The sequence below is a fragment of the Macaca fascicularis genome, chromosome 15, assembly GCF_037993035.2.
Source record: "Macaca fascicularis isolate 582-1 chromosome 15, T2T-MFA8v1.1".
Lineage (NCBI taxonomy): Eukaryota > Metazoa > Chordata > Mammalia > Primates > Cercopithecidae > Macaca > Macaca fascicularis.
Genome location: NC_088389.1, coordinates 121,489,716 through 121,516,506, shown reverse-complemented (window position 1 = coordinate 121,516,506; position 26,791 = coordinate 121,489,716). Strand labels below are relative to the sequence as shown.

At 41.5% G+C, this 26,791-nt stretch overlaps 1 protein-coding gene and 2 long non-coding RNA genes across 23 annotated transcripts in view; 2 read left to right on the top strand and 1 right to left on the bottom strand.

The window, feature by feature from the left end:
• Positions 1–12,746, top strand: part of AUH (AU RNA binding methylglutaconyl-CoA hydratase) — a 143,898-nt gene extending 131,152 nt beyond the window's left edge. For 17 of the 21 annotated variants that reach the window (XR_012424881.1, XR_012424878.1, XR_012424891.1 and 14 more), the window contains 4 exons: positions 5,601–5,788; positions 9,241–9,291; positions 10,454–10,501; positions 12,135–12,746. Coding sequence is in view for 14 of the 21 variants with exons in the window: in XM_074017843.1 (XP_073873944.1) it covers positions 5,601–5,788; positions 9,241–9,291; positions 10,454–10,501; positions 12,135–12,212 (365 nt within the window). In the remaining 7 variants the exon portion in view is untranslated. Of the gene's footprint in view, positions 1–5,600; positions 5,789–9,240; positions 9,292–10,453; positions 10,502–12,134 lie in introns of those variants that run through there. The other 4 variants (XR_012424893.1, XR_012424888.1, XR_012424887.1 and 1 more) reach the window with 1 other exon arrangement.
• Positions 7,704–16,095, bottom strand: LOC135967492 (uncharacterized). Its single transcript, XR_010581649.2, has 3 exons — positions 15,996–16,095; positions 9,824–9,932; positions 7,704–8,771 (listed from the first exon to the last, which is right to left on the bottom strand). It is a non-coding gene; the product is annotated as an uncharacterized lncRNA (long non-coding RNA).
• Positions 16,096–18,428: 2,333 nt separating this feature from the next.
• Positions 18,429–26,791, top strand: part of LOC135967491 (uncharacterized) — a 73,298-nt gene continuing 64,935 nt past the window's right edge. The window contains exon 1 of the long non-coding RNA XR_010581648.2: positions 18,429–18,500. This is a non-coding gene — a long non-coding RNA (uncharacterized lncRNA). The remainder of the gene's footprint in view (positions 18,501–26,791) is intronic.

The window sequence follows — 26,791 nt, the reverse complement described above, 5'->3', positions numbered from 1 at the left end:
ACAGAAATATTATACTTGCTTTTCTGTGGAAGGAAAAGTGCTATAAATTTACTGCCCCTCGGAAGGTTTGAGGCACTTGTTTTTTAAAATTTATTTTTAACTGACAAATAATTGTATATTTATGGGTACAATGTGATAATTTTGTTTTTGTTTTTATATTTTTGGAGACAGATCTCGCTCTGTCACCCAGGCTGGACTGCAGTACACAATCATAGCTCACTGTAGCGTCTCGTCCTAGGCTCAAATGATCCTCCTGCATCAGCCTCCTTAGTTAGCATGCGATGCCTGGCTGATTTTGAATCTCTGTGTGTGGTAGAGATGGAGTCTTGCTATGTTGGCCTGGCTGGTCTCAAACTCCTGGGCTCAAGCTATCCCCCCGCCCCAGCCTCCTAAAGTGCTGTGATTACAGGTGTGAGCCAGCACCATGCCTGGCCATGGTATATTGATCTATGTAAACATTGTAGAAAGAGTCAGTCAAGCTAAGTAACATATCCACTACTTCACCAACTTATCTTTTTTTGTGTGGTGAGAACATTCAAGGTCATACACTACATACTATTATTAACTGTGGTCGCTGTGAGATCTTTGTTTTTAGTGGAAGCCTTGTGAGCTATCCTGGAATTCTCAGTTTAGCTTCATATTTCTCCTCATACCCAGTAGTACCATGGAGTACCTGCAGGAGTGTCCTGGGAATGTGTTACTTGCTGATGTCGTAATCCCTGAGTATATGGCTCTAGCCCAGGGAGCCTCAGAGCAGATCCTGACCAGGAGTCAGGGCTCTGTGTTGGAAGCTGTTGGGATAGACAGTGTGAGTTTGAATAGTTTTATAGACCTCTGTCACCTTGAATGCATTAGGGCTGCTTGTCAGACTGAAACAATTATAATTTCACGAAGGACAATCCTATTTTTTAATTCCACTGCTTAATTTCATCAGTTACCAAGACTGTTTAGGAATCCTGAATTCAGATGCCTAAGGGAACTAGCAGATTATATGATCTAATCTAATGAAGCAAGCCTGGTGTAAACAATCAACTGACAGAAATAGGATACACTGTCTTCACTTTTACCTAACTCTGAGTTAATATTGGAGTTTGATATTCAGAATTAAGAAAAGGTGAATTGAAGTAATTTTTTTTCTAGTTCTCTTCTTTACATTTGGAGCTTACAGTCTGATGCCAGGCATGGCGTGCTAACTAGGGAGGCTGAGGCAGGAGGATCATTTGAGCCTAGGAGGTGGATGCTACAGTGAGCTATAATTGCACCAAGATTTCAGTGGCACATCTCGTCTTTTGGATTGGGATGTTTTTCTGCCCTACTTGACTTCCTTAACCAGCAAGAGTACTGAGTTTCATTTAGTTTAATTACAGAAAATGCCTGTTAGTAAATTTAAGTACTTTCAAGCTGGAAAAGAATGTGGGCATAAAAAGTTTTGCCATTTGGGGTAATTATTCCTAAGATATTTGTAAAAATCTTAGATTCCATGTCAATCATGTTTAGTTGTCCAATATTGCATTGTAACTTCCATTTGTAAAGTTCTTTGCTCATGGTATTTTTAGTAATTGAGAAAGGCAAACTGAACAGATTATATCATTTTTATAAAATTTGAAATCATGAATTTTGTATGCCTGAGGGGTGGAGGGGACAGTTTACTTTCAGTTCCGCACATGTAAAAATATATATAATTCAGGCCATCAGTCTTAGATTTCTGCAAACCGAGATAATTTCTTGCCAAACAAATGTTCCACAAGTTAAAATTTCAGTGGGAATGAGTGAATGAAATCATGTATTTGTGTAATCATTTAAGAACGTCCCTTTCAAGAAGTGGTGTCGGGAATACTTTATACCCTATGCAAAAATTAACACAAAACTGATCAAAGACCGTCGCATAAGAACTAAAAGTATACAACTCTTAGAAGAAAGCATAAAGAAAAAGCTTTATAACATTGGATTTGGCAATCATTTCTTGGATATGACACTGGTAACACAGGCAACAAGAGAAAAAAAGAGGTAAATTGGACCAAAATTAAAAGACTTTTATGCATCAGACACTATCAACAGAGTGAAAAGGCAACCCATGGGATGGGAGAAAATATTTGCAAGTCTGTATCTGATAAAGGATTAATATCCAGAATGTATAAAGAACTCCTATAACTCAACAAATGAAACAACTCAAGACGCAAATTAAAAATAGGCAAAGAACTTTAAATAGACATTTCTCCAAAGACGATATATGGATGGCCAATAAGCACATGAAAACTTGCTGTTTGTCACTAGTCATTAGGGAAAAGCATCACTACTCACAATGAAATTGTTACCAAAACACCAGGGGTTTGGTCTAGATCTCCTGCTCACCGCACCGAAAGCCCATCACTGTCACGACAAGTACTGCCAAGGAAGAACGCTTTAATTGGATGCTGCTGCTGAGATGGAAGCTCAGCCTCAAATGCATCTCCCTAACCCACTAAAACCAGGGGTTTTTATAGCAGGGAAGAAATGTAACAATGTGTAAGAAAACAAGAACTAGGGAGGGGCAGGGAGTCATCTGGTGTGGTGATCTGCTGAGTTTGGTTCTTTGATACTTTTCTTTGAAAGGCCTGAAGGTCCTTCTCTAGGGAAGAAACTCAAAACAGATACAAGTTTCAAGCTTTAACAGCAGAAGGGTCAATTTCTTTGTTTATCCAAAAAGAACTGTCTATGGGACTATTGGGCAGGTTTCAAAATGCTACTGCGCACCCATTAGGATGGCTACTATAAAAAAAAAAATAGTAAGTGTTGGTGAGGGTGTAGAGAAATTGGAATTCTTGTTCTCTATTGGTAGGAATGCAAAATGGTTTGGTGACCATGGAAAACATTATGGTGATTTCTCAAAAAATTAAACTAGAATTACTGTATGATCCAGCAGTCCCAGTCTGTGTATATTGAAAGCAGAATTGAAAGCGGGGTCTTGAAGAGGTATTTGTGTATCCATGTTCATAGCAGCATTATTCACAATAGCCAAAAGGTAAAGCAACCCAGGAATCCTTCCAGGGATGAATGGGTAAGCAAAGTGTGGTATATATGTACAAAGGAATGTTATTCAGCCTTAAAAAGGAATGGATTTCTGACACATGCTGCCACAGAGGTGAATCTGAGGACATTATGCTTAGTGAACAGCTGAATCACAAAAAGACAAATACTGAATGATTCCATTTATATGAGGCAATAAAGTAGATGGCTTGTGATGTCATCCGAAAAGGTCAAGTCCTGGATGCAGTGTTAGAGGGTGAGCCACGCTGAGGGTTTTTGCCTGGTTCCTGTGATGCATCGGTTTCAGTGAGTCAGAAAGGTAGCTCTCTTCTGCACCATACCTCTAGCCTCCATGGCAGGCCCGCCAGCCATCTGTTGTGTTGTGCATCCAGCTTAGGAAACAAAGCATCCAGCTGTCTGCACCTCAGCTTAAGGGACTGGGTCTTTTTCATAGTGTTAGTTACCACCTACATGACCGTTACTCTGTTAAGTTTCTGCAAAAATCCTCATACCTCAGAATCATACTATAAATGGAACAATATGATGAACGAGTGTGAGCTTCAGGGACTTGGAAAATGTTTATGTTGAATAAAAAATGTGACATTAACAATGTGGGTCACATTTGTTAATTTTGACCAGTCTACATTAAACTTTTCATAGAACAAGAAAAAGAACCATTTCCTAATACGCTTATCATGAATAATATATATTCGTTAAGTTCTTCAGTCTCATCAAAATTCTCGTCAGCTCCACGAGTAAATATAGTTATCTGAGTTATATTTATATCTGTGTTCTAATCAGCTGCCATTGGAAGCACCATAAATAGCTTGTCTTTTCCCTGCAGCTTATACCATAAGTTCTCAGGCCTATCTTTACTACACTGAGCAACATCATTGTCGAAAGTTAAATTTAAATTTGTCAATGCTTCATTGTCTTCAGACACATATTTTCTTCTGTATCGAGTAAGCACCTGTATAAACTCACCATCTCTAACTACTTGGGCAGCTTAAACATGTAATAACTGCATTTTGCAGTGACATTATTGTATTTGTTTGAAAACAATCTGTATTGAAAATATGAGTCCTTTTGCAATTCATTCAGGGTTTCTTTTTCTAAATGTTACCTGTTTTCTAAATATTAGTTATGGTTCTTAATATGGTTTGCTTAATAATGGCATCTTAAGCTCTGTTCTGCCAGCTGAGGCATACTTTATTAAACGTGTGCCTTCTTGTGGTCTTTCATTTTTTTTCCACTTTTCATAGAGATGTGAACAAGAAATGATTTTGCTTTCCTTTAAAGGAAAAGTACTGGAGTAACGCTTTCTGGAGCATTGCAGTAATGGAGGGTGGTGGACACTGGCACATGAAAAAATGTTGTGTCTAAAAGGCACAGCTGCAGTTGATACAGGTGGAAGTTGGTTTTTTAGATAAAATCGCTCATCTAGTTTTAAATGTTGCTAACTTAATGCAGAAAGAAAAGTTTTGAATTTTGTAGGCCAAGTGAAGTCCAGTGAGTGAGCTTGTGTAGATGGCGGGCATCAGTTTGCTTTTCCTGCTCTGCAAGGGGGCAGTCCGCTGCTCCTCTGCTTCCTGGCACAGCCGTTGATAGGTGAGATTTAGGTGAACACTGATGTTGAAGCTGTTTTCATATTCTTCTTGGTAGACATTGAGGCTAGACCTGTGTTACCTGCTTTTGCCCAGCTTTGTGTTTAATGAGATCCCGTCCTCATCACTGGAAGATGCTGTAGTGAATACTTACATGGATCTAGTGAGTTAGGCCATCTTCAGCAAAATAGGCATCTTTTGCGGCAGAACTGTTTTGACCTAGGTTTACCCTAAATCCTACTAATATACCCACTGTGTTCCCTTGGAGTTGAAGAGTTAATCAACTCCTGAAGTCCCTAAAGTGGTAAGTGGCAACGTCAAAACTAAATGCATGGCTTCTGACTCCACACACAGTGGATTTTCCTCACCAACTGGAAAAGGGTGTGTTTATGTGAGAGAGCATCTCTGAGAGAAGAGCTAACAGAGATGACCAGAACTTGCACTGAGAAAAAAACTACCAGCAGGACAAAGCCTGTTTTCATGAGTCATTGTCTGGTTTTATTTCTAAATTAAAATTTGTTTACAGTGTATTTACCATAAAGGATTCTTTAAAAAAAAAAAAATGAGTTGAATGTCTCACAATGTGTTAAGATTTATTTAAGCTGAAAGAAGAATGCCAAGCTTGGTGGAACTCTGCCTTTCTAGTCAGTGGACTTACTGGCTGGCACTGCCTGTCCACTGCTGTTCACCTGATGGTTACTGACGTGGTGATGACTGTGGATTGGACTCAGAGTATGTTAGAGAGGTTGCAGGTGATAGTGCCAAAATCACTTAATAAGGATGTAAGGTTCTCAAGTCCTTTTTTGGTGTTACTAGTTTTATAAGGGAATTAAGAAATTAGATTCTGTTCGGAAGTAGTTTTCCAGCTACTAATTTTAATATATAAACTTCTGGCCCTGGTTTATTTTTATAAATGAAGATACGAAACACTGAAGTGTTGAAACTAACAGGTATCAAATCATTGCCTTTTCTCTCTCCTTCACCCCTCAGGGGGAACACAGCGATTGCCGCGCGCCATTGGAATGTCCCTGGCCAAGGAGCTCATATTCTCTGCGCGAGTCCTCGATGGCCAAGAAGCCAAAGCAGTGGGCTTAATCAGCCACGTTCTGGAACAGAACCAGGAGGGAGATGCTGCCTACAGAAAGGCCCTGGACCTGGCCAGAGAGTTTTTACCTCAGGTATTTCTCATTAGAGTTTATTTTTTCTCATTTTAGGAAACTTTACAACACTTTGACTAAAACAGCAGTCATCTTGCCTACTGAAGAAGTCCCTGGCTTGCTTCCGAGTAAAGGGGTGCATGGGCTGTGTAAAACTAGAGCGGTTACACGAGATAAACACTACGATCCTGTGGAATTCCGATGAGGCTTTAAAGATGCTCCAAGGGTCTTCTCGTAGCCACACTTTGATGAAATATCCCTTGACAACATTTGTCACGTGTGCACAACTTCCTAGCCAGGTGTTTTAATGTGCTCACCAGCTGAACGCTCTAACGGAAGCCGTAGCCATGGAGAGAAAGAGTGATAGGGCTGGCTGTCCCACTGGGCCACCCCAAGTCAAAATACATTGAAATATGCTGTTTTCTAGTAAGATACCATAGTCTGTTGTGCCACAGTGGACTTTCATTGCAGTGGCTTCACTTGAAAAGTGAAGAGCCTGCTTGAAAAGCAGTAGTTGTTTGTCTTTGTGTGTGTGTGTGCTTATGGTGGTGTAGGCATCGTTTTCACTCTGTTGTGCTTGCCCACAAGTACACTTTCAAAATCTAGAACACAACGCGTATGGCTGACTCCAGAGTGGTATCAGTGGCCGTGCGCTGACAGTCCTCTTTTAAGCTTTTTGTCACCCATTCAGATATATTTTTCAAATACGCCTTTGGTCTGAAATCACAAGATTAAAGGGCTTTAAATTGAGAGAAAGGGTCTTCTTTTGTGGTGTAAGTAGTAGTGATCTTTCTTTATTCCTGTAGAATTTGAAGTTTTATAACCCCCTAACCATTTCTGGAGTCAAAATAGTTTTTCTCTCTAACTCAGGGTTGCTTGACTCAAACAGAATTCATAACCTTTTTGTGTGCTGTGGATCTTTTTGGGAATGCCATGAGATTCCAAATTCATGCATTTGAATCTTTTAAAAAATGCATGAATGTTCACATTTGTTCAGAGTCTTGCATCCAGTTTCAGAAAGTATTCTTGGCACTCAGCACAGGAGCCTTTGCTGACAAACCAGGCCCCACTCTGCTGGTATGCACCTGCTGAATCAGTTTTTAAAACCACACTGCCTGGCATTGATGCTCTGATCCTTCTTAATTAACTTAGGAGCTCTTAGCTCTTTTAGGGAAGGACCGTTACATAATTTATTCCCCATATAAGGTAATGCAGAGCCATACATTCAGTAGATGCTCAATGTGTATTTGTTGGATTGATAGAAAGCAAATAAAAAAAGATTTTTGCCTTAAAAAGAAAAGATTCTCACTACAAACTTATTTATTCTCCCCAGATATAGAGAAATCTCTACCTAAAGAGAAATTAAAGGTACAAGTATCAGGAGAGTAATAATTTGACTGAATATTGGTGTTATAACTTAGCTTGGCTTAAAACTTTATGACCAAAACGTATCTCAGTTGAAAGAAAGGGGTGTGTTTAAGAAAGGTTATGGCGGAATTCCAGTTCTGATGATCTGCAGAGCCTGCTCCTGGCCTCTTGACATGGACGTTCAGTTCTCTGCTTCAGAGCTCCCTATAGGCAGCTTATTATCCCCTTAGGGCCTGACTTGCTCTCTCTCCCATGATGCTCCTGTGACCACCATGCAGCAAATGCCACCACCATCCACACACCGCCCCGCCTGAGAACGTGAGCAGCGTCCTCCCCTCTGCTCCCTCCTTCCACTCCCAGTGTGTCGAGCCGCATCCCACTGTGTGGTCACCCAGCCGTCATCACAGTCCCCGCGCATGTGCCTTTGTCACCTTTCATTTGAAGGACACTCCTTCAGAATGTTGATTGTTAAAATTAATTTTCCTCCAGGTCAAATGTATAAGCAGATGTGGAGTTACTTCAGAAAATATGTGACTGCAAAATTATGTGCACAAGTTACCAAATGAAGTTTGAGTGGAATCATCTTTATTTTTATGTTTGTTACTTTGTTGCCAAATGATTAGTCCTCCAGGTAACTGAAAGCTTCTGTAAAATTAGTATTTCTAGGTGATACCTGTATTATATATTACTTCCATTTATCTGAGAAAAAAAAGGCTTGTAAAGGAGAAAAGGCATTGGTTTTATGTTTTAAAGGGGGAAACATTAAATCAAGCACTGTCTCTAATAGCATTTTGAATTTTCCTGTTTTTCTCATGGTTTTCTAAACCTTACTTCCCAAAGTGTGGTCTGTGGACCAGCAGCCTGGGCATCTCCTGGCAGCTTGTTAGACGTGCAGAATGTCAGGCCCATCTCAGACCCACTGAGTCCACATCTGCATTTCCACAAGAAGGATGGGGATTTGTGTGCATCTCTAGGAGTTTGACAAGCACCTTTTCTTGGTCAGTTGACGATGAAAATGGAAAAATTAGAGGAGCACACCGTTTAATGAAATGGATTGATTATGATGAAAAAAAATGGTATTGGTGTCTACCACACAGGCAAATCACAATGGGAAGAATTATCAATAAGATACTTGTCTACCAAGTATATCCTTGGAAATTGTGGCCTTTGAAAAAGATTTGTAAACATGATTTGGAAGAAAATTTAGATAGGTCAAATTTAATAATAGAAACTCCTTGATAGGAAAACATGTCTTTTCATGAGTTCATCCATGTCACCATCCAAGAGTCCTTTGCTGTGCTTGTTGTTTAGAGACTACCTTGTGTTTTAATTCAAAAGAGCATTCAGTTCAAAATATAGCATTGGATTCACATTCATCACCCATAAACAGTATTTAGGACTTTAAAATGTGATCAAATAATGAAATTCCATCTGAGGTAGGATAGCTTGGTAAGAGTTTGGCTTCTGCAAGTCACAGGTAACATTTTCCTTCTCACAGCAGATATCCAGTTCGTTCCTCAGTGACTCTCCTACATCCTGAAAGACTTATGTAGACTTCAATTTTATTTGTGCTGTGGGAGCACTGCTTAGAGGACACTCTTGATTAATCCACCATGATTACTATTAGTTATCAAGGCTAACGGAGGAAAGAGAGAGAGCCAGTGTCTGAAAGAGATGATAGCAGAACCCTGCCTTAATCAATAGCAACAGCCTCATCCCCAGCCCAAGCTTCTGTGGAAACCCCTAACTGGTATGGTACTGAGGCGAAGGCCTTACCTCCTTTTCCTTCCTCTACTTAACTTCTAGGAAGTGTTGCTGAAGACCAGCAAGCTCACAGCTGGACACGCACTACCTGCTCACCTGTAAGGATCCGGAGTTTGCAGCATAACAGAACATTGTGGAATCTAAATAATGTGCTGATGCAATTGTTGCAGTTGCTCTTTAATTACAGCCTTGCAAGGCTCAGAAAATTTTCCGTCTAGTGTCTGACAGCCATTGCTGGCCGTGCCATGGATCCAGTGGTGGGAATTCTGAATTTTACTGAGATACACAACATAATTTGCATAAATAATAATTAAAGTCTCTTTCTTTAATTTGAATTTTAGGGACCTGTTGCAATGAGAGTGGCAAAATTAGCAATTAATCAAGGGATGGAGGTAGGTTCCTTAATGCTTGAGTTTGTTTTGGAAATGGAGAGTGGAGATTTAATTTAAATGAACCATGTTTAGACTTCCACGTTTTTTTTTTAAGTTCTAAAATATGGTTGTTTAAATGCTACTATTACTGAAAGCTACTGAAGTTCCTTGCAGCTACGTCATTTATTTCATTCTTACGGTTATTGCTAATTCAGTATCATAAGCACAGAATTCAGTAATTTTATCAGTGCCCTGAAGCTTATGACATGCTCATTACTTTTGCCGTCGAGTTAGTAGACAGATTTATTGGCTAGTAGTTCATAGAAAACCAGAGGGACAGGGCATTCTGTGTATTTTTAGCATCGGTATTATATTACGTAAAACATTCCAAGGAGAACTCCTAGCTCTCTCTACCTTTGCTTCTCAGTGTGCCTTCTGCAGGGAGGCCCACGCAATGCAAGGTGAATCCATTGTGTGTCCTGCGGGTACCCCAGGGAGATGACTCCAAAAGAGTGGAGGTCCCAGGCCAGGGAGGAGGAGATGGTGCACATACCCATTTATTGGACTTTTCATGGCAGTTGTTAAATTTTGGTTAAATTATGGGTATTTTGAAGAAAAGTGCTTCCTTCTTGCAGACTGAGTAACCTCCATATCTTCCTGGGCTGTATAGCAGTAAAAAGAGATGGACTTTATTAGCAGTAAATACAGTTTCATAAATTTGCAAAAGTATTTGGTTTATTTAAATATTTACATAATGGTAGCAATACTAATAGCAAATATCTTATATAGCCCTTACTATGTACTAAGCATCGTGAGAGTGTGTGTGTGTGTGTGTGTGTGTGTGTGTGTGTGTTGCGATATAAAGGCCTCACCTGGATTAACTCATTTAATCCTCACAATTCTCGCATTGGGTGAGCATTATAATTAGCCCCTGTTCAGACATGCCTCTTTGAAGCACAGAGAGGTTAAATAACTTCCCCAAGTAACTCAGCTCCCAAGTGACGGAGTCCGGACGAACCCAGGAAGCCTGGTTCTGAGTCTCATGTTGGTCACACTCTGTCTGCTGAACTGTATCACAGGATTGGGGGCTTTGGGGGTAGGGTTATTCAGTTTGAATTTCTGTTGACTGTACCATATTTTACAAAGTTATTTCTGCTGAAATGGATTATGTTTTTATTCTCAGGTCGATTTAGTAACAGGGTTAGCCATAGAAGAAGCTTGTTATGCTCAGGTATGTAACACAATCACAGATTCAATGAGGATGACCCTTACAAATTGTATTTACCTTTTGTATAATTCAAATGAATTTCACTGAGCAAGATTACCCTTGTGCCCATTCCAAAATCATACAAATGGGTTGAAATTAGTTGTTTTTGCTATTTGTTACCAGCTGTTATGACTGATTCTGTTCCACAGGAATGTCTCTTGTCTATATAATCTGGAAAACTCTTAGAGGAACTCAGTCAGTCCTGGGTGTGCAGGAGCTGTCTCTCTAGGCTTATGCTTTCTTTTGCGCGTATGGCTCTGGTCTCCCACTCCAGTGTAGAGAGGTAGAGGAGAGTGGTGGCGAGCGTGTGCCGGCCCACGCAACCTGGGATGAGACTCCTTGGCTTTTCCTGAACTTCTGAGCCTTCTCTCCTGCCCACTGAAAGTTCACTAATGAAATTATCGTTTTATATTTTACACAACCGGCACTTTTCATCTGTAAGTTTTGCATTTGTGGATTCAACCAAGTATAAATTGAAAATATTCAGGGGGAAAAAAAGCATGATTGCATCTGTACTGAACATGTACTGACTTTTTTCCTTATCATTATTCCCTAAACAACGTAACAACTGTGTACATGCCATTTATATTATATTAGGTATTATAAATAATCTAGAGATGATTTAAAGTATACAGGAGGATGTGCATAGGTAATATGATATACCATTTTATTAATATATAAGGGACTGGAGTATCTGCAGATTTGGGCATCTGCAGGAGGTCCTGTAACCAGTCCCCTGCAGATACTGAGGGATGAATGCATACAAATTAGTAGGTCTCCCAGTAGAAGAAAAAAATGTTCTCCCTTTTTCATCTTTCTCTGAAAGACAGAACTTTGTTTTAGGGCATTTGAAATAGCAAAAGAGTTTTGTTCTACCTTTCCTGAGAGTTGGAAACTGCATGAGCTCTCATTTAAGGGAGCAGTATCTAGAGTGTGACTCTGTGCCCAGCCTGTATATATAAATCACCACCTGTCATTGATGAGTACATGCCATGAGGAAAGTGAACTGCACGTCTTAGAAATAGACTCAGAGCCCAAAGAAAAATTTTAAAAGCACATTTGGCCATAAATTACAACTTAACTAAATGTAAAAACCAGAAATTATACAAGGTATTCTTCAGACCACAATGGAATTAAACTAGAAATCAATAAAAGAAAGATTGCTAGAAAAGCCCAAAATATTGGGTGATTAAACAACACCTTTCTAAATAATGTTGTATGTCAAAAATGTCTTGAGGAATTATAAAATATTTTGAATTAAATTAAAATGAAAATACAACTTCTCAAAGTTTGTGGGATATATTGAAATCAGTGCTTAGATAGAAATAGCATTAGATGCATATATTAGAGAAAAGATCTAAATCAATCATAACCTTCCACCTTGTTAGGAAACTAGAAAAAGAAGAGCCAAATGAGGTAGAGAACTACTTGGAGTAAGGAGGATGAGTTTGGTTACATAATAAGGAGAATTGTTCAAGTGACTGATAGATTTTAAAATTTTAGAATGTGGTTTTAAGTAGTTTTCTTAGATAGTGCTTGATAAACTTTTACAGCTGTTTTAACATTTTTGACATATTTAATATTTTGTTTTTCTTAGACCATTCCAACGAAAGACAGACTTGAAGGTCTTCTTGCTTTTAAAGAGAAAAGGCCCCCTCGCTATAAAGGAGAATAAAAGGAAGAGAAATTCTTAAGATGCCAATGTACTAAATGTACTTCTGGAAGTGTCTTTCGGGTCCACTCTATGCCTCAGCACATGGAATCTCAATGACCAAAGTGAAGAGCAAATTATTCATATAGTGTAGTAAGCATCTGGAATGGACCCATCCGTGTACTTCATTCAAATGTGTAAATGTCATATTCATTCAGATTTGTAAAGCTAGTAGTGTATATTGTCAGAAACAGAATCAAAGTTAGATATACATTTTTAAATATTTACTGCATATGCGGCTTTCTGTTCTTAATTTTTTTAATGTGAATAATTTATATATTGCACATTCTAGGGAATAATATTGATTGTATGTCTACTGTACTGCATTAAGAAAATAAAATTTCTATATACCAAAAATGTGAAGTTATACCAAATAAAGTTTCTAAGTAATTAATGCATACGAACAGATACATATACATATATCTAAACCTGAAAAATGAACTGATGGATATTCTGAGTGAAAACTACCTAATACAAATAAAATCAGTGAAAAGAAAACATGGGAATTTTTCTCTTACCCCATTCTTTTTGAATTGACTAAATCATTGCATGCTGGACTTTAGAAGAAACAGCCCTATCATTGCTGCTTCTGTCAGGCAACCTCTTTACAGCATCGGTCCCGTAATACGGTATCGAAGGTGAAGAATTAATCCAAAGACTGAAGCCAAAGAACCGAAGTGGACAGGAGACCTGGTGAAGTGGGACTTGCAGGACCTCCGCCCAGCAAGTGGCTTGGCCACCGGGCCTAGGAAAGGTGATGTTTACACACAAAGGAGGAAAGAAAGTGAGGCAGCCAGGATTGGAGCATGGAAATGGCTTGGGGTCATGGATTAAAGTGGAGACCGTTCTCTGCTTCCTTACCCTCAGCTATTTGCATCCAATTTCTGTAAGGGAAAGAGGTGAACTTAAAACAACCCTTTGTCCTAACAAACCCCTGCCTTCCTACCCAGGCCAGGCTAAGAAGCCGTAAACAGAGGGGCCTCCAGGTTGCGTACCTGAGTAGCCGTACCTGGGAAGTAGGCATTGGTAGGTGTGTGGGACATCGGAAACTGGAGAATTCGCTGTGGAAAAAGGAAGCAGAACATTCTGATGCCCTTAAATAATTTGAGATAGCTCTACTTTACATTCATTTTACCAAACCACACTGCCTTCCTAGTTGGCGCCAGGTCTGAGTCTGGTCATGCTGGAGACGACGTCCCTGGGAGTGCCCCTTGCCCGCTGAACACTGCAGCAAGCTTCACTGTGCTGCAGCCCAGCTGTGTCCTTAAGGTGTCCTCCTTTCACATTTCCGTATATCAGATAAACACCCATTTTACTGCGGATTTACATCCTCATCATGACAACTTCATTGCTGTTTGAAAGCATGTAGGCTTCATTTTTTAAATTCTGAAACTTACATTTTTTTTAACTTGGGAATTTGAACTCAACCTCAATTCTGAAATTCTTCTAGGAGGCCAATGTGGACTGGCCATCTGCTGATGTCTGTCCTGACAAAGGTAGGCAGTGTCTTCACTAATGTCTGGACACTAAGGTGAGTGCTGTTTTCTTTACCACCTTAGGTGCTGAGGCTCTGCGGATTTATGACAATTGCTCAGCTGATCATCATACTATAAAGAGGGCTTATTAAAATTCACGTTTGGCTCTCTCTGTGGTGGTCGTGTTGGGCGGCAGGCATGCTTGTGTACTGATAAACTTGCTGAGCGGTTCGTTTTATGCATGATAATTTGCACCTAAAATGCTGGTGGTGGTTTTCATAGCCCTTTAAAGATTGCAGGGCCAGTTTGTCCTCTCCATGACATGCTAAGTACCACTTTCTCTTTGAGCAGGAAATAATTATGTTATTAGGAAAAAATTATTCAGAGTGTGCTAAGTCGTTTCTCTTAACTTGGATTCATAGTCTAGTCTACTGTCACTGATCGAGCACTGTTTAATTTCCTAACAAGTTCTGATGAAGTCACTGGAATGTATCTGAAAGCAAAGTCCTGTAGTGACTTAAGGTATTGCAGACTTCATGTATTATGGCAGAGAAAAGTGTCTGTCCAATTCTCTGAATCAACGTTTGCGTTTCTCTTGATTTTCCTTTCAGTATCAGTCTTGCTGCTAAGTAATCCTGATCCTCCCCCAAGTCAGGCTTACGGGTCTCTGGGTAGGGCCATGCTACCTAGGGAGGGGCCCCTGCATGGGCTGCTCCTCTTTGCAGCACACCGCCTGTTGGTGCGCACAGCTGAAAATGCAGTAGACGTATCCGTGTGTTCAGACTACGTTAGAGAAGACTCAAAAAAGGAGGATGAGTGGTCAAGCACAGATAGAAGTAAGAGGATGAAAGCAAAATAAAGAAAATATTTCCCGTTATCTCAGAGCATGAGGCCTACTGGTTTTGAAGTTATTTAGAGCTGGTTAATTTCTAACTTGTCTATGAAAGGAAAGGAAAAGAGGTCTCCAAGTTTCTAAAGTTCTGAGGCAAGAGAAAAGCTCTAGTAATGGCCAAAATAAGAGGTTATCTGAGATTGATTTCTGTAACGTAAAGGATCATTTCATGTTTGCTTTGTTCTTAATAATGATGGATTTGGTTTTCCTGTCAATCATTTTTGTTGTCCTTGTTGTTCTAGCAATCAAAACTTGGCTTGTCACAAAGTGTTACTTTTCTGATAGCACTTTCTAAGTGCTTTGTGAATAGGCCAAAGTAGTGGAGTGTGGATTCATGGATCAGCACTTAGAAAAAGCGTATACCTGCACATGGGTGTGTCACTGGCCGGCCGTCAGCCCTTTTCCTCACTTGACCTGAACTTCTACCTCTGGTGACGTGCCCTACATTTGCTCTTATTTGGGCTCCAAAGATCCTGGCACACAGACATTCAGAAATAATTAATCATGCCATTATTTGTCTACCGATCTAGTAAAATATTAACTAACACGTACGTCAGTATGTATTGAACTTTATCAGAATAGCAGTAGAAGTTGTTTTCTCATAGTATGTTAACTGTATACATGTTTCATAAAAAAATACAACATTTAAAAGTTAGTTGCTAATATTCCGGTAACACAATGTAAGTGGTGCTTTTCTGCGTAGATGAAGCAGGATACAGATTGTGTTTTGGGGTATTTTGGGAGGTGGAAGGTGGTCGAATCCTCTGTTCAATTGTATATGTGTCTCAGGCTCCAAAAAATCACTGTTTCAAATGCTTGCCTTTGAATTTTCAGTCTTCTTTGGGACCTCCAAAAATTCAGCTACCCCTTAGAGCGTTAGCACCTAATAAGCTATTTAGTGTACACTATTTGTTTTCCAAAATAATTCTCAGGGCAGCATGAGATATCTGGGGACCTGGTGGGGAAAATAAAGGATGTCAGGGACAGACCAAGACATGCACCCGTGTGGTTCGGCAGCAGCCCTGGAGGCGCGCCCGTGTTGCAAGACATGAGATGGGCCCTCCTCCAGGAGCTGGCAGTTCCCTCGGGGGCCCCAAAGTGAGCTCCTAGGAACCAACATGTAAGTTCTTTTTTAAAGGCCTAATATAGAAACAGTACTGTGGTGTTTTGATTTAAGAAAACATTTTGACAAGATCACTGAAAATACCCTTTAAATAAGATGAGCGAATAAGAGCTGGGTGTTACGGTAATACTGAGTAACATTTATGAAGCCATTAATATCTACCAGGTGCTTTCCAGATACTACCTCCACGAAAGGATAGGCACTTTGGTTATTCCTGTGGCACAAAGAGACCCATAAACCATGGAGGGACCACTTACCCGCAGCCCCACGGCAGGTACATGCTGAAGTCAGGAATTACACCCAGGTCTCCTGGCCCTTTTGTCACTGTTGAGCTTGAAAACAGCCAAACAACGTAACAGAAGGCTGCTGATACGTGTGTTTTTGTCAACCTAGAGGGAGTAGTGTCCTTTGCCCTGATTTGGTCAACAATTTTCTCATTACTTGGAAAAATACCAAAAGTGTGCTTATCAGCTGATCTGATGACACAGGCAAGTAATGTAACAATTAGAGCCAACGCCCACTCAGCGCCTCCTCTATCAGACACTGTGCATTTTTACACCTAATAGCAGAACCTTATGAAATGGGTTTGCTGATTTATAGTTTAGGACACTGAGGCAGCAGGATTCATGCTGGGCGTTCTGGGTTCTGGGTTCGTTCCGGTGTTTAATGACTGTACCATCAAGGGCACGGAGCCAGTCTTGGTAGATATGAATGAGGCATGGATCTGTCAAGATGCTAGTAGTGATTGGTGTATGTCTTCACATCTCAGTTCCCCCTAAAACCAGCTACTGGAGTCTAAGTGTGAGGACTCATGGCTTGATAGCAATGCTTGTCAAAAAGGGGGCAAGAGGGCCCGTCATCCCAGCACTTTGGGAGGCCAAGGTGGGCGGATCATGAGGTCAGGAGATCGAGACCATCCTGGCTAACACGGTGAAACCCGCCTCTACTAAAAATACAAAAATTAAGCCGGGCGTGGTGGTAGGCGCCTGTAGTCCCAGCTACTCGGGAGGCTGAGGCAGGACAATGGCATGAACCTGGGAGGTGGAGCTTGCAGTGAGCCGAGATCACACCACCGCACTCTAGTCCGGGCAACAGAGCAAGACTGTCTCTAAAAAATAATAATAATAAAAAAAAAAGGGGAGGCAAGATGTGCTCCCCGTGGGTCAAGAGTGCCGCAGACATCTTTCGGGAAGGGCGCCAGGTTTGTTGCTCTATTTGGCCCTGGTCAGACTCATCTGGAGTGTTGTATTCAGCACTCAGCATTGCAATTTCTAGTGGTCATAGAGTCACTCTGTACTTTCCTGTAGAGCACATGGGAGCTCTTTGGCCAAGTTTCAGCTCCACTGAAGCCAGCGATGAGACCATGGACAAAACGCCTCATCTCCCCAAGCCCATTTCTTCATTTGTAAAAGAATCCAGTAGTCGTTCAGGATGGTTATGAAGACCCAGTCACATTGGATGTGGTATGTATAAAGGTGCTTTATGTGGTGGTGTGTTTTATTTGTTTCATATTTCAGAAGACGGGAAGGTAGGTCTCACAACCATGGCTGGTTTGGGGGCATGTACATGAACCTTCACTCTGGAAAACAGAAGTCTAGGGAAACATGGTAGCTGCCTCCAGTAGAACTGCAGTTTAAAACAGATCTTCAGAGGCTTCCAGGGCGAGGGGAAGCCATGCAGGGCTCCTCCCCACCTCCCCACTTCTGCTCATTGCTCTGCACTTGTCCAGAGACAAGAGAGGTGGACTAAAATCTATGCGAGGAAGTTACTTACACCCTCCTAGGTCCAAAAGCTGCCCCCTGCCTCTGGAGTGTTAGAGCAGAAAGTGGGCAGGCATGGGCAGGGCCATTGCTGCGGGAAGTTTAGAGGCACCAGAGGACAGTTCTTCCAACTTAGACGGTTTTTGTGAAGTGAAAGCAAACTGCAGGCCCCCAACACTGGCGCAGACTCTCATGGGTGCAGTCCTCTAACACTGGCACGGACTTAGCAGATGAGAAAGATGGGTCTCCTTACAAATACTGGTCGCTAGTGAGTTGGGTCTTGAGAGACAGAGAAAACAGGTATCTGCCTGAGGTGTGTCTGGTTAACTATGTTGGCCCTTGAGGTAATCTACAGTGTAAGGAGTTTTAGTTCATCTAACATTGTAAGAAATCATTCTCATGTTTGAGTGCCATGTTTGTAGTACCAATTTTGGGGGCCAGGGAGGGAAGATTGCCCTGAGCAAAGCTGCCCATTTTCTCATCTGGTCGGTTTTCATGGAGCGGCCCACCTGCTCCCCACCTCAGGAGATACTGGAGGAGTCTAGCCCTGCGGTGGGCTGTGGTCAGGCCAAGGGTAGGCCAGGTTTCCTTCCTAGGCTTCAGTTCATTCTCCCATCTTGCTGCCAAGGTACCTTTAGATGTTTTGGTCCCCTAAAGCATTTAAACCGACTGACGTGTAAAATGCCGTCTGAACAAAGCCTCCCATGAACGCACCGCACAGTGTGTACCTGAACCTTCCGAGAGAAATAGTAAAATCACCACATCATCAAGTTGCAGCTCGGGGATTACGTAACTTTACTGGTGATGTTTGCAGGAAAAGGTTTCAGAGAAATTTGAAAATTGGCAAGTGTACTTTCTTGACCTTTCCAAAAATAGTCTGAGTCACGTTCACTTTCAGCCTCCAAACTGTGTTGAATGAAACCTTTGTGCAGTTTACAGAAAGTGAAGAACTGTTTGGCAAGAGAGAGAAGTTCGAGCTCCTAATAGCCTCGGCTGCATTGGGTAACATTTCTTTTGAGTTGTCTATTAACGCTTTCCTGAAACATGCTTTTTATGATGCCTAGAACTTGTATAAGAGTGACTGTAATTTGAGTTCTTTAAAAATGTAAAGTACAAGAAATGTGTCACATGCCATAAGAAATAGGAAATGACAGCTTACATCTATCTTGGTGGAAGGAAGCTCTAATTACTGGAAGATGTGATTGGAATATTGGTTCTTAATACCTACGGGTGGCTCTGTCGTATGCTTACCTAACACCAGTATTGGCATGCAAATAACACTGAAAAACTCCTTTCTTTCCTCTGGTCTTTGTGGGAATCATGGTGTGAGTCGAGATTGCTAAGCCACTCTTCTGAGAGGACTCAGAGACAGTGTTTATCCTAGACCATCCATGGCACTGGTACTTCTGAGTTCAATTATGGTGTGATCTCATTAGTCCAGGCTCAGAATGGCTCGGTAACCTCAAAACTCCAAGCCCTCGGTGCTTGCTTTACTTCCCTAGACTTGCAGTTTACGTACGCCCACATGTGCTTCATGTGTATTAAAAATGCTTGCATGTGTAGATATGAAGATATATGTTGACTGTCGTGAAAAACATGACATACCTAACATTTAAAATTGTTTTGAGTTTCCCCTGGGGATAAACTAGTCTTCAAGTGTAAACATGATGAGCAGCGTAGGGGTTATGGTAGAAGTTACAATTACCGTCTTGACTTAATACAATCTATTATGGAGTAATACTAACGTAGTTCCAACAGTATACAAATTCTTTGTTCCTATATAGCATTGTATCTTCCCCCATCCTCTGTGCTTTTATTTTCATACAAATTAAATCTTTATGCACTGTAACTTCAGAACAGTTTAATTATTGCTTTATGAAGTTGTCTTTTAATTGGAGAAAAAGAAGTTACAAATGAAATGAAAGTTACAAATGAAAAATACACTTACAGTGTCTCTTATATACCTAGTTATCTTTACCAACACTCTTTTTTAAAAAACTGTGGATTTGAGTAACTTTCTAGTATCTTTTCATTTCAACCTGAAGCACTCCCTTTAGTATTTCCTGTTGGGCAGGTCTGCTAGGGACAAATTCTCAATTTTTGTTTATCTTGAAATGTCTCAATTTTTCTTTCATTTTTGAAGGATGATTCTGTTAGTCATAGGGTTCTTGGTTGACAGCCTTTTTCCTTCAGCACTTTCAGTATGTCATCCCACTGCATTTTGGCCTGCATGATTTCTGATGAAGAGCTATCTTAATTTTATTGTGAATCCCTTGTGCATGATGGGTCACTTCTGTTGATGCTTTCAAGGTTCTCTTTTTGTCTTTGTCTTTTGACAATTTGAGCATAATATGTCTCAGTGTGGATCTCTTTAAGTTGATTCTGTTTTGTTGGGCTCTTGGATATGTAGACTCATGTCTTTGTCACATTTGGGAACTTTTTGGCCATTATCTTCTCAAACACTTTTTCTACCCCTTTCTCTCTTTCCTTTCTCTCTGGAACTCCCATTAGGCATATGCTGGTGTACTTGATGGCATCCCATAGGTCTCTTGACCTTTGAACAAGACCTTTGATTATTTTCCTTTAATCTTATTTCTCTCTACTCTTTAGATTTAGTAATTTCTATTGATAAGCTTTTGAGTTTACTCCTTCTTTCCTCTGCCATCTCAAATCTGCTTTTGAGACCATCTAGTGGGTTTTTCGTTACAGTTATTGTCATTTCGATTTTAGAATTATTCTTTGGTCCTCTTTAAAATGTTTTGTCTTTATTGATATTCCATGTTGGTAAGGCATCATTCTTATACTTTTCTTTAGTTCTCTGAATATATTTAAAATAGCTGATTTAAAATATTTTCTAATACATTTAACATCTGAGCTTTTCTCAGGAATAGTTTCCATTGAATGTTTCATTTCCTTGTATGAGTCAGACTTTCTTGTTTCTGTATATGTCTTACAATGTTTTATTGAGTAATGAACATTTTAAATAATATAATATGGCAGCTCTGGAAGTCAGATCATCCTCTGTCCCATCCTAGGTTCACAGTTGTTTATTATTGTTGCTATTTGTGTATTGACTTTCCTGAACTAATTCTGTGTGTTTTGTTGTGTGTGGTTACTGAAGTCTCTGCTTGGTTATTTTAGTGTTCAGCTCTTGATTGGACTCAGATTTCCTTAAATGCCTTGAACCAGTAAATCTCCAGCTCTTGCTGAAGGACTCTGTATGTTGAGGCATACCTTCAATACATTGACAAGCAATTGGCAACTCTGCCTTAGCCTTCACTTCCTCCTTGTGTAGAGCCTTAAGGTCAGCCAGAGGTGAGAGCTAGGGCCTTCTCAAGTCTTCCCTGAGCTTGCATACAGCCCTCACATGCACATGGCCTTCTAGATTTCTAGGAATATGTCAGAGCTTTTCATAGCCCTCTATGGACATCTCATTCCCCAGTTTCTGTTTTTATGTTTTTTGGTCAGCTTCTTACTTGCCTCAACTCAGGCAGCTTTGATGCTGAACAATCATCACTGATTTTTTTTTTCCTTAAACACCCTGCAGGAAAAAGCTCTCTACAATGAATGAGGTCCTAAGTTAGGGCAAATAAAGACAAGCCCTGTGAGTGGGGGTTTTCCCCATTATTAAAACACCAGAGAAATGCTGGACATATCAGATAATGACAAGTTTCTAGGAACAGGGCTTTGGGCATGCTACAAAGACATTCATTCTCCTATGGTGGCTGCTGGTTTTCATGGCTGCCATGAGTGTGAGACTATTAGTTTTCAAGGTGTGTGTGGCTCTGGGAAGAGGAAGTGGAATAGGGCAAGTTAAAATTCCACAAAGCAGCTGGGTGCTGTGGCTTACACCTGTAATCCCAGTACTTTGGGAGGCCGAGGCAGACAGATCACCTTTGACAGGAGGTCAGGAGTTCAAGACCAGCTTGACCAACATGGTGAAACCCCATTTCTACTAAAAATACCAAACACTAGCTGGGTGTAGTGGCGGGCGCCTGTAATCCCAGCTACTCAGGAGGCTGAGACAGGAGAATTGCTTGAACCCAGGAGGCAGAGGTTGCAGTGAGCCGAGATCATGCCATTGTACTCCAGCCTGGGCAACAAAAGCAAAACTCTGCCTCAAACAACAACAAAACAAATAAAATGCCACAAAGCTTGTTCTTATTGAGATTCAGCCACTTTTCTTGAATAAATGCTTCTCAGATTGTTGCAAGCTTTTGGCTAATTTCTGGGGTTCTTAAAAAGTTTTGACAATTTTTTTTTTCTACAATCTTTATTGATGTTCTCATTGTTTATATGGAGGAGCAGATTTTTTGGAGGTTCTCACTGCACTGTTCCCACTGATATGCCTTCCCTATCCCCAGCTGATTCTAATGCAAACATGTATACCATGGGCTGTTATTGGCAAAGTGTACAAGGTAGCTTTCTGACTTCTGGTACATCAAAACTGATATTTATTGAATTATTATTAAAGCCCAAACCGTTGACTATACCTCACTTCCCAAATGTCAGGTTTAGTTGTAGTCAAGGTAGGAGAGGATTTACTGCTGTATTGTCTTTTAAATGTGTGCTCTGAGTCTAGACCCAGGAAACAGAAATAGGCTGCTCCAGCTGAGGCTCCCCTTGCCTGGTCATGAGGTTGGATGATCTGTGAGGGATCTGTGTTCATTCAGTCCTTAGTTGCTAAACTAACAGCCATAAACCAAAGCAAAGCAATGCATAAATGCAGCCTTCAAGTAGTAAAAATAAAAAGTATTGAAATTCCAGCATATATAGGTGTCTTATGTTTTAGGACAACTTTTCTTCCACACTGTTAAATTCATGTTCCACTGTTGACTGTGATGACAAAATCATTTATTAATTTGAGCTTTCAGACCTTGAACAGGATTTCATGTACAGTAAGAGTTTGCTAGTAATCAAATGCAAGAGTCCTTTCCTTAAAAAAAAAAAAAGTAAAATGAAGATAAGATGAAATTTAATTTCCAATATATGTTAGGGAACCAGATATATTCTAGTTGGTACTAGAATGTATAATTAGCCCTTGGTGAAATTTCAGAAGACTTTCTAGGTTAAGATGTCATTGAAAACAGTCCCTCTACAGGAAGGCCACTTCGAGGGTAGAAGACACACGTGAGTCATCTCACCTCTGGCAGCACTGTTACCTCTCAGAGCTTCTCAAACACAGTGGCCATTGTTGTTACCACGGCTAATTATTAGCCTGCTCCAACAGAATTTGTGTTGATGTTACAAAAACAGTTTATGCTACACAAGCTCTTTATTCATGTAATAATTACAGCATGTTTGTCTTAAGTATTTCGCAAGTGTTCTCTTTGGATAATACCAGCAAGATTAAGTAACAGTTTCTCGCTAACATTATTGCTCAAGAACATCAAACATGACGGATTGGGATTTGATATCCGTATATCTTTGGCTGCTAGCATCTTTGACTTTTTGCGTTGCTCACATATAAAATACTCTTCTTGTGGGGGTGTGCCTATTGTTTCTAATGCAAACGCCAGGAACCACATGAGCAAAATATTTTATTTCAGTTTTAATGGAGAGTTTTTAATAATGATCAAGAGTAACACAACCAAGCCAGCAACAACACTGTGCCAGAAGCCAGAGACTTCAAAGAGTCTTCCTTTTAGAACTCCAAAAAAAAAAAAAAGTAAGAAAGAAATTTATGTTTCTCCATATCATCCAACTTCATCATTGGCAATAAGTGACTTGGCAAGAAGCATACATCACATGGTTTGAGTTCTGCACTGGAAAAGGTCAGCAGGAGGCACAGACACTGGCCTGCATGATGCAGCCGTGTACTCTGATCCCACGACACGTGCTTTGGAGCACGTTATGCAATGTTACACTGCTGATTAATGGCCGCTTGCACAAGAAGTTTTTCATTACCCCTACTGCAAGCATCCTGGGAATGATTAACTTTGTGACATAACTTTCATCATACAAATATGGAAGATTTAAACAGAATTTCAAAATAATGTGCTTCAGAAATAACAATGAGTTTTGGCTTCTTAATGCGTCCACAATTAATAACTATTTTAAAGCCACTGGGTGAAGTCAAGACACCTATTTGGAAGTTGCCTTTTTTTTAGGAGTAGGGTTTCATGTGAGATTGGTTCATGAACACTCTTCTACCCTATTTTAATTTTACCTTTATTCTAGTTTGCTGTTGAAGATGTCAGACATATTTTACAGTGCTTAGCTCTTATGAGCTAAATATTGAATATACCGGTTGCTTTTATTAAACATTTTTGGAGCCACAAAGATATGACTCTTACATTGTCACACATAGTAGAAAGTTATGGTGATGCTTGTTTTTGAGTCCACGTAACTAAAAAGGTAAACAACTAAAATTCTGCATTTTGTTGAACTTTGACTCTTAGCAGTTGAGTGCCGTCTGAACTGCTGGGTGCGTGAAGACTGTATTTTGATGGCAGAAAGTCAACCAAAGTAGCTTAGACGACAGGAAACTTCACTGGCTCTCAGCCCCAAACTGTGTAAAGACAGGGGAGCCGGGGTCACAGGGCTGCCAGGACACTCCACTCCCCACCATGTGCCTGTAGTCTCTGGTATGTGGCTCCATCCTTTGGGCCTGTCCCAGTAGACCAGCTCTACCTGATGGCAGCTCCCAGCTGCATGGCTCCCCAGCAGGAAAGAGGGGACACACTCTTCACTCACTTCCAACTCAGAAACTCCCAGGAGAGGCCTCTGATAGGCCTAGCTCAGATCATATGGCCTCCCTGTGGCCAGGGTGGTGGGGTACTATGATTGGAGGAGGGAGATCTCTTCAGGAGAAGAGAGGGCTGCTGTCCTGGACCCAAAAACAAAGCAGCCACCCAGGCCAACCTTGACTCAATCAGCCATCCTTTCCCTGACCCTATGTGCCTTAAGGCCTCTCCTAGATACAGTCACAAACCTGGGCATCCTGCTCAGTAAGCATCACCCCAGGGTTCTGCCCAGCTCTAAGTCCAGATCTGTAGGTCACATCCCTTCCTCCAGAGGCCAGGCATGGCTCTGCAGAACAAAGCAGCCTGTGGCCTCAGTGCCCAGTGAAGGAGGGAACCGCTCACAGATGGGGGCGAAGCATGCAAGGGCTCCAGCTCACACCACATTTCACATCACGGGAAGGGACTAGACAGGGACTGTTGTTTTCCTGGCAGTTGATCACTTGGCCAATCTCGTGACAATGTTCTTGCTGCTAGGACTCTTTCCTAGAGGAATATTGGAGAAAATTTTTCCGCTGGGGTCTTATCACGTCATGGGTCCGTGCACTACTTCATTTTTGTTCGTGCAGTCTTAGACGTTGTCATGGGCTGAGAACAGACCCCTTAAGCCTTATGTGGCCTTCCATGGATTTAATGTGAGGAGGGAATTCATAGTCCACCCTCTCTCCAGACGTCAGCCGCATGGCATCTGTCTGAAGTAGGGCTTGCAAGAAGGGGCTTCTGGTCTACCCCAGCATATGGCCCCCACCAGCAAGGACCTGGACCAGCCAGATCAAGGGAGGAGCTCAAGGCACTGTCAGGGAAGTGGGTCAACCATGGAGACAGGGCATTGAGAAGGTGCCAACACCTCTGTCAAAACTCTTCTGGAGGCAAGTGACAGACCCGGCTTGAACTGAACAAGTCAGGAAAAGGGACTCCCTGTGCCTAGCCAGCTTCGGGAGCCACTGGACTTGCCGTCTCAGGACTTTAGGAACTCAGTCTTTCTTCTCCCATCTCCCCCTCTCCTCTGCTATCCAGCTTGCCCTGTGGTAGGAGGATATGGCCCTTGGCGGCTCCCAGGCTCCCCACCACAGAGCAGGGTGCTCTTAATTGCCACTCTGCTCAGAGATGTTTGGGGAGGATGAGGGCCCTAGGCCAGTGGGGAGGTGCGGTAATCGGTAATTGGTAATTGGTTGCCCTCATTAGGACATCGTGATTGGAGTGGGGTAGAAGCCTGCCACACCTGGCTTTCAATTCCAGCAGACAGCCACACGGGTGTCCTTGTCCCTGTGTCTCTAGGTTATTAGTGCATTTCTTTGTTCACCTTTGGACACGCAGGGTGGCCAGACACACGATGTGTGGCTTGTGGACCCCAGCAAATCACAATGCAAGATTCTCCAAATCCCTATTGCCACCGAGTAAATACACTTGGCACAGATGGGCTACTATCTTCCTGGTGCTGTAAGAGTTGTGTTTAATGAAATACCAAATCATCATTTGATTCATGTTGGTGTCATTTTGTTTTCTCAGAGGAAGACAATTGTCCAGTTACTCTTATGTTGGGCTCCTCAAACTACTTTGAAGTTCATATTCAGAAAAATGGGAGCCTGGCTGGGCGTGGTGGCTCACACCTGTAATCCCAGCACTTTGGGAGGCTGAGGCAGGTGGATCACGCAGTCAGGAGATTGAGACCATCCTGGCCAACATGATGAAACCCAGTGTCTCCTGAAACACAAAAAATTAGCTGGGCCTGGTGGTGTGCACCTGCAGTCCCAGCTACTCAGGAGGCTGAGGCAGGGGAATTGCTTGAACCCAGGAAACGGAGGTTGCAGTGAGCTGAGATCGTGCTACTGCACTCCAGCCTGGGCGACAGAGCAAGACTGAGAAAAAGAAAGGAGAGGAGAGGAGAGGGGAGGGGAGGGGAGGGGACGGGAGGGGAGGGGACGGGAGGGGGAGGGGGGGAAGAAAGGAAGGAAAAAAAAGAAGGGAGAGAGGGAAAGAAAAGAGGAAAGAAAGAGAAAGGAAGGATGGAGGAAAGAAAGAAAAAAGGAAAGAGAGAAAGAAAAAGAAAAAGAGAGAAAGAAAAGAAAGAAAGAAAAAGAAAAATGGAAATGGGAGCCCCCAGTTTTGGTTGCTTGAGGAGCAGGTCTAAGATTTTCTGCTGCAAGTGATCAGGCCACACAAGTGAACTTGTCCTAAACAACAGTGTCTATTTCTAAATACAACTTCTAAAGAAGGGAATACTTGTTTTTCTTTCTTCTGAACAGTTGACATGACCCCGAAGTTATGTAAGATGAGTTAACCTGCAGCGCTGCCACATGTTCTTGTGAGAAGTTAAACAAGAACAGGAGGGAGGAAGCGGCAATTTACCAACTTCCGTCCAAAGTCCTTGATTCCAATTCTTTCCTTCGAAGAACAGACTGTGATAACCTTTAACTCTTGATTGCTTCGTGACAGCAGTGACGGGATGGGGGGTTGTAAATGGCGCAGCGGCGGGTGCGGTGAAGTTCGGGGTGCGGCCCTAAGCCATACGACTTTCCGCTGCATCCAGAGGGTTGTGCATGTACTCGG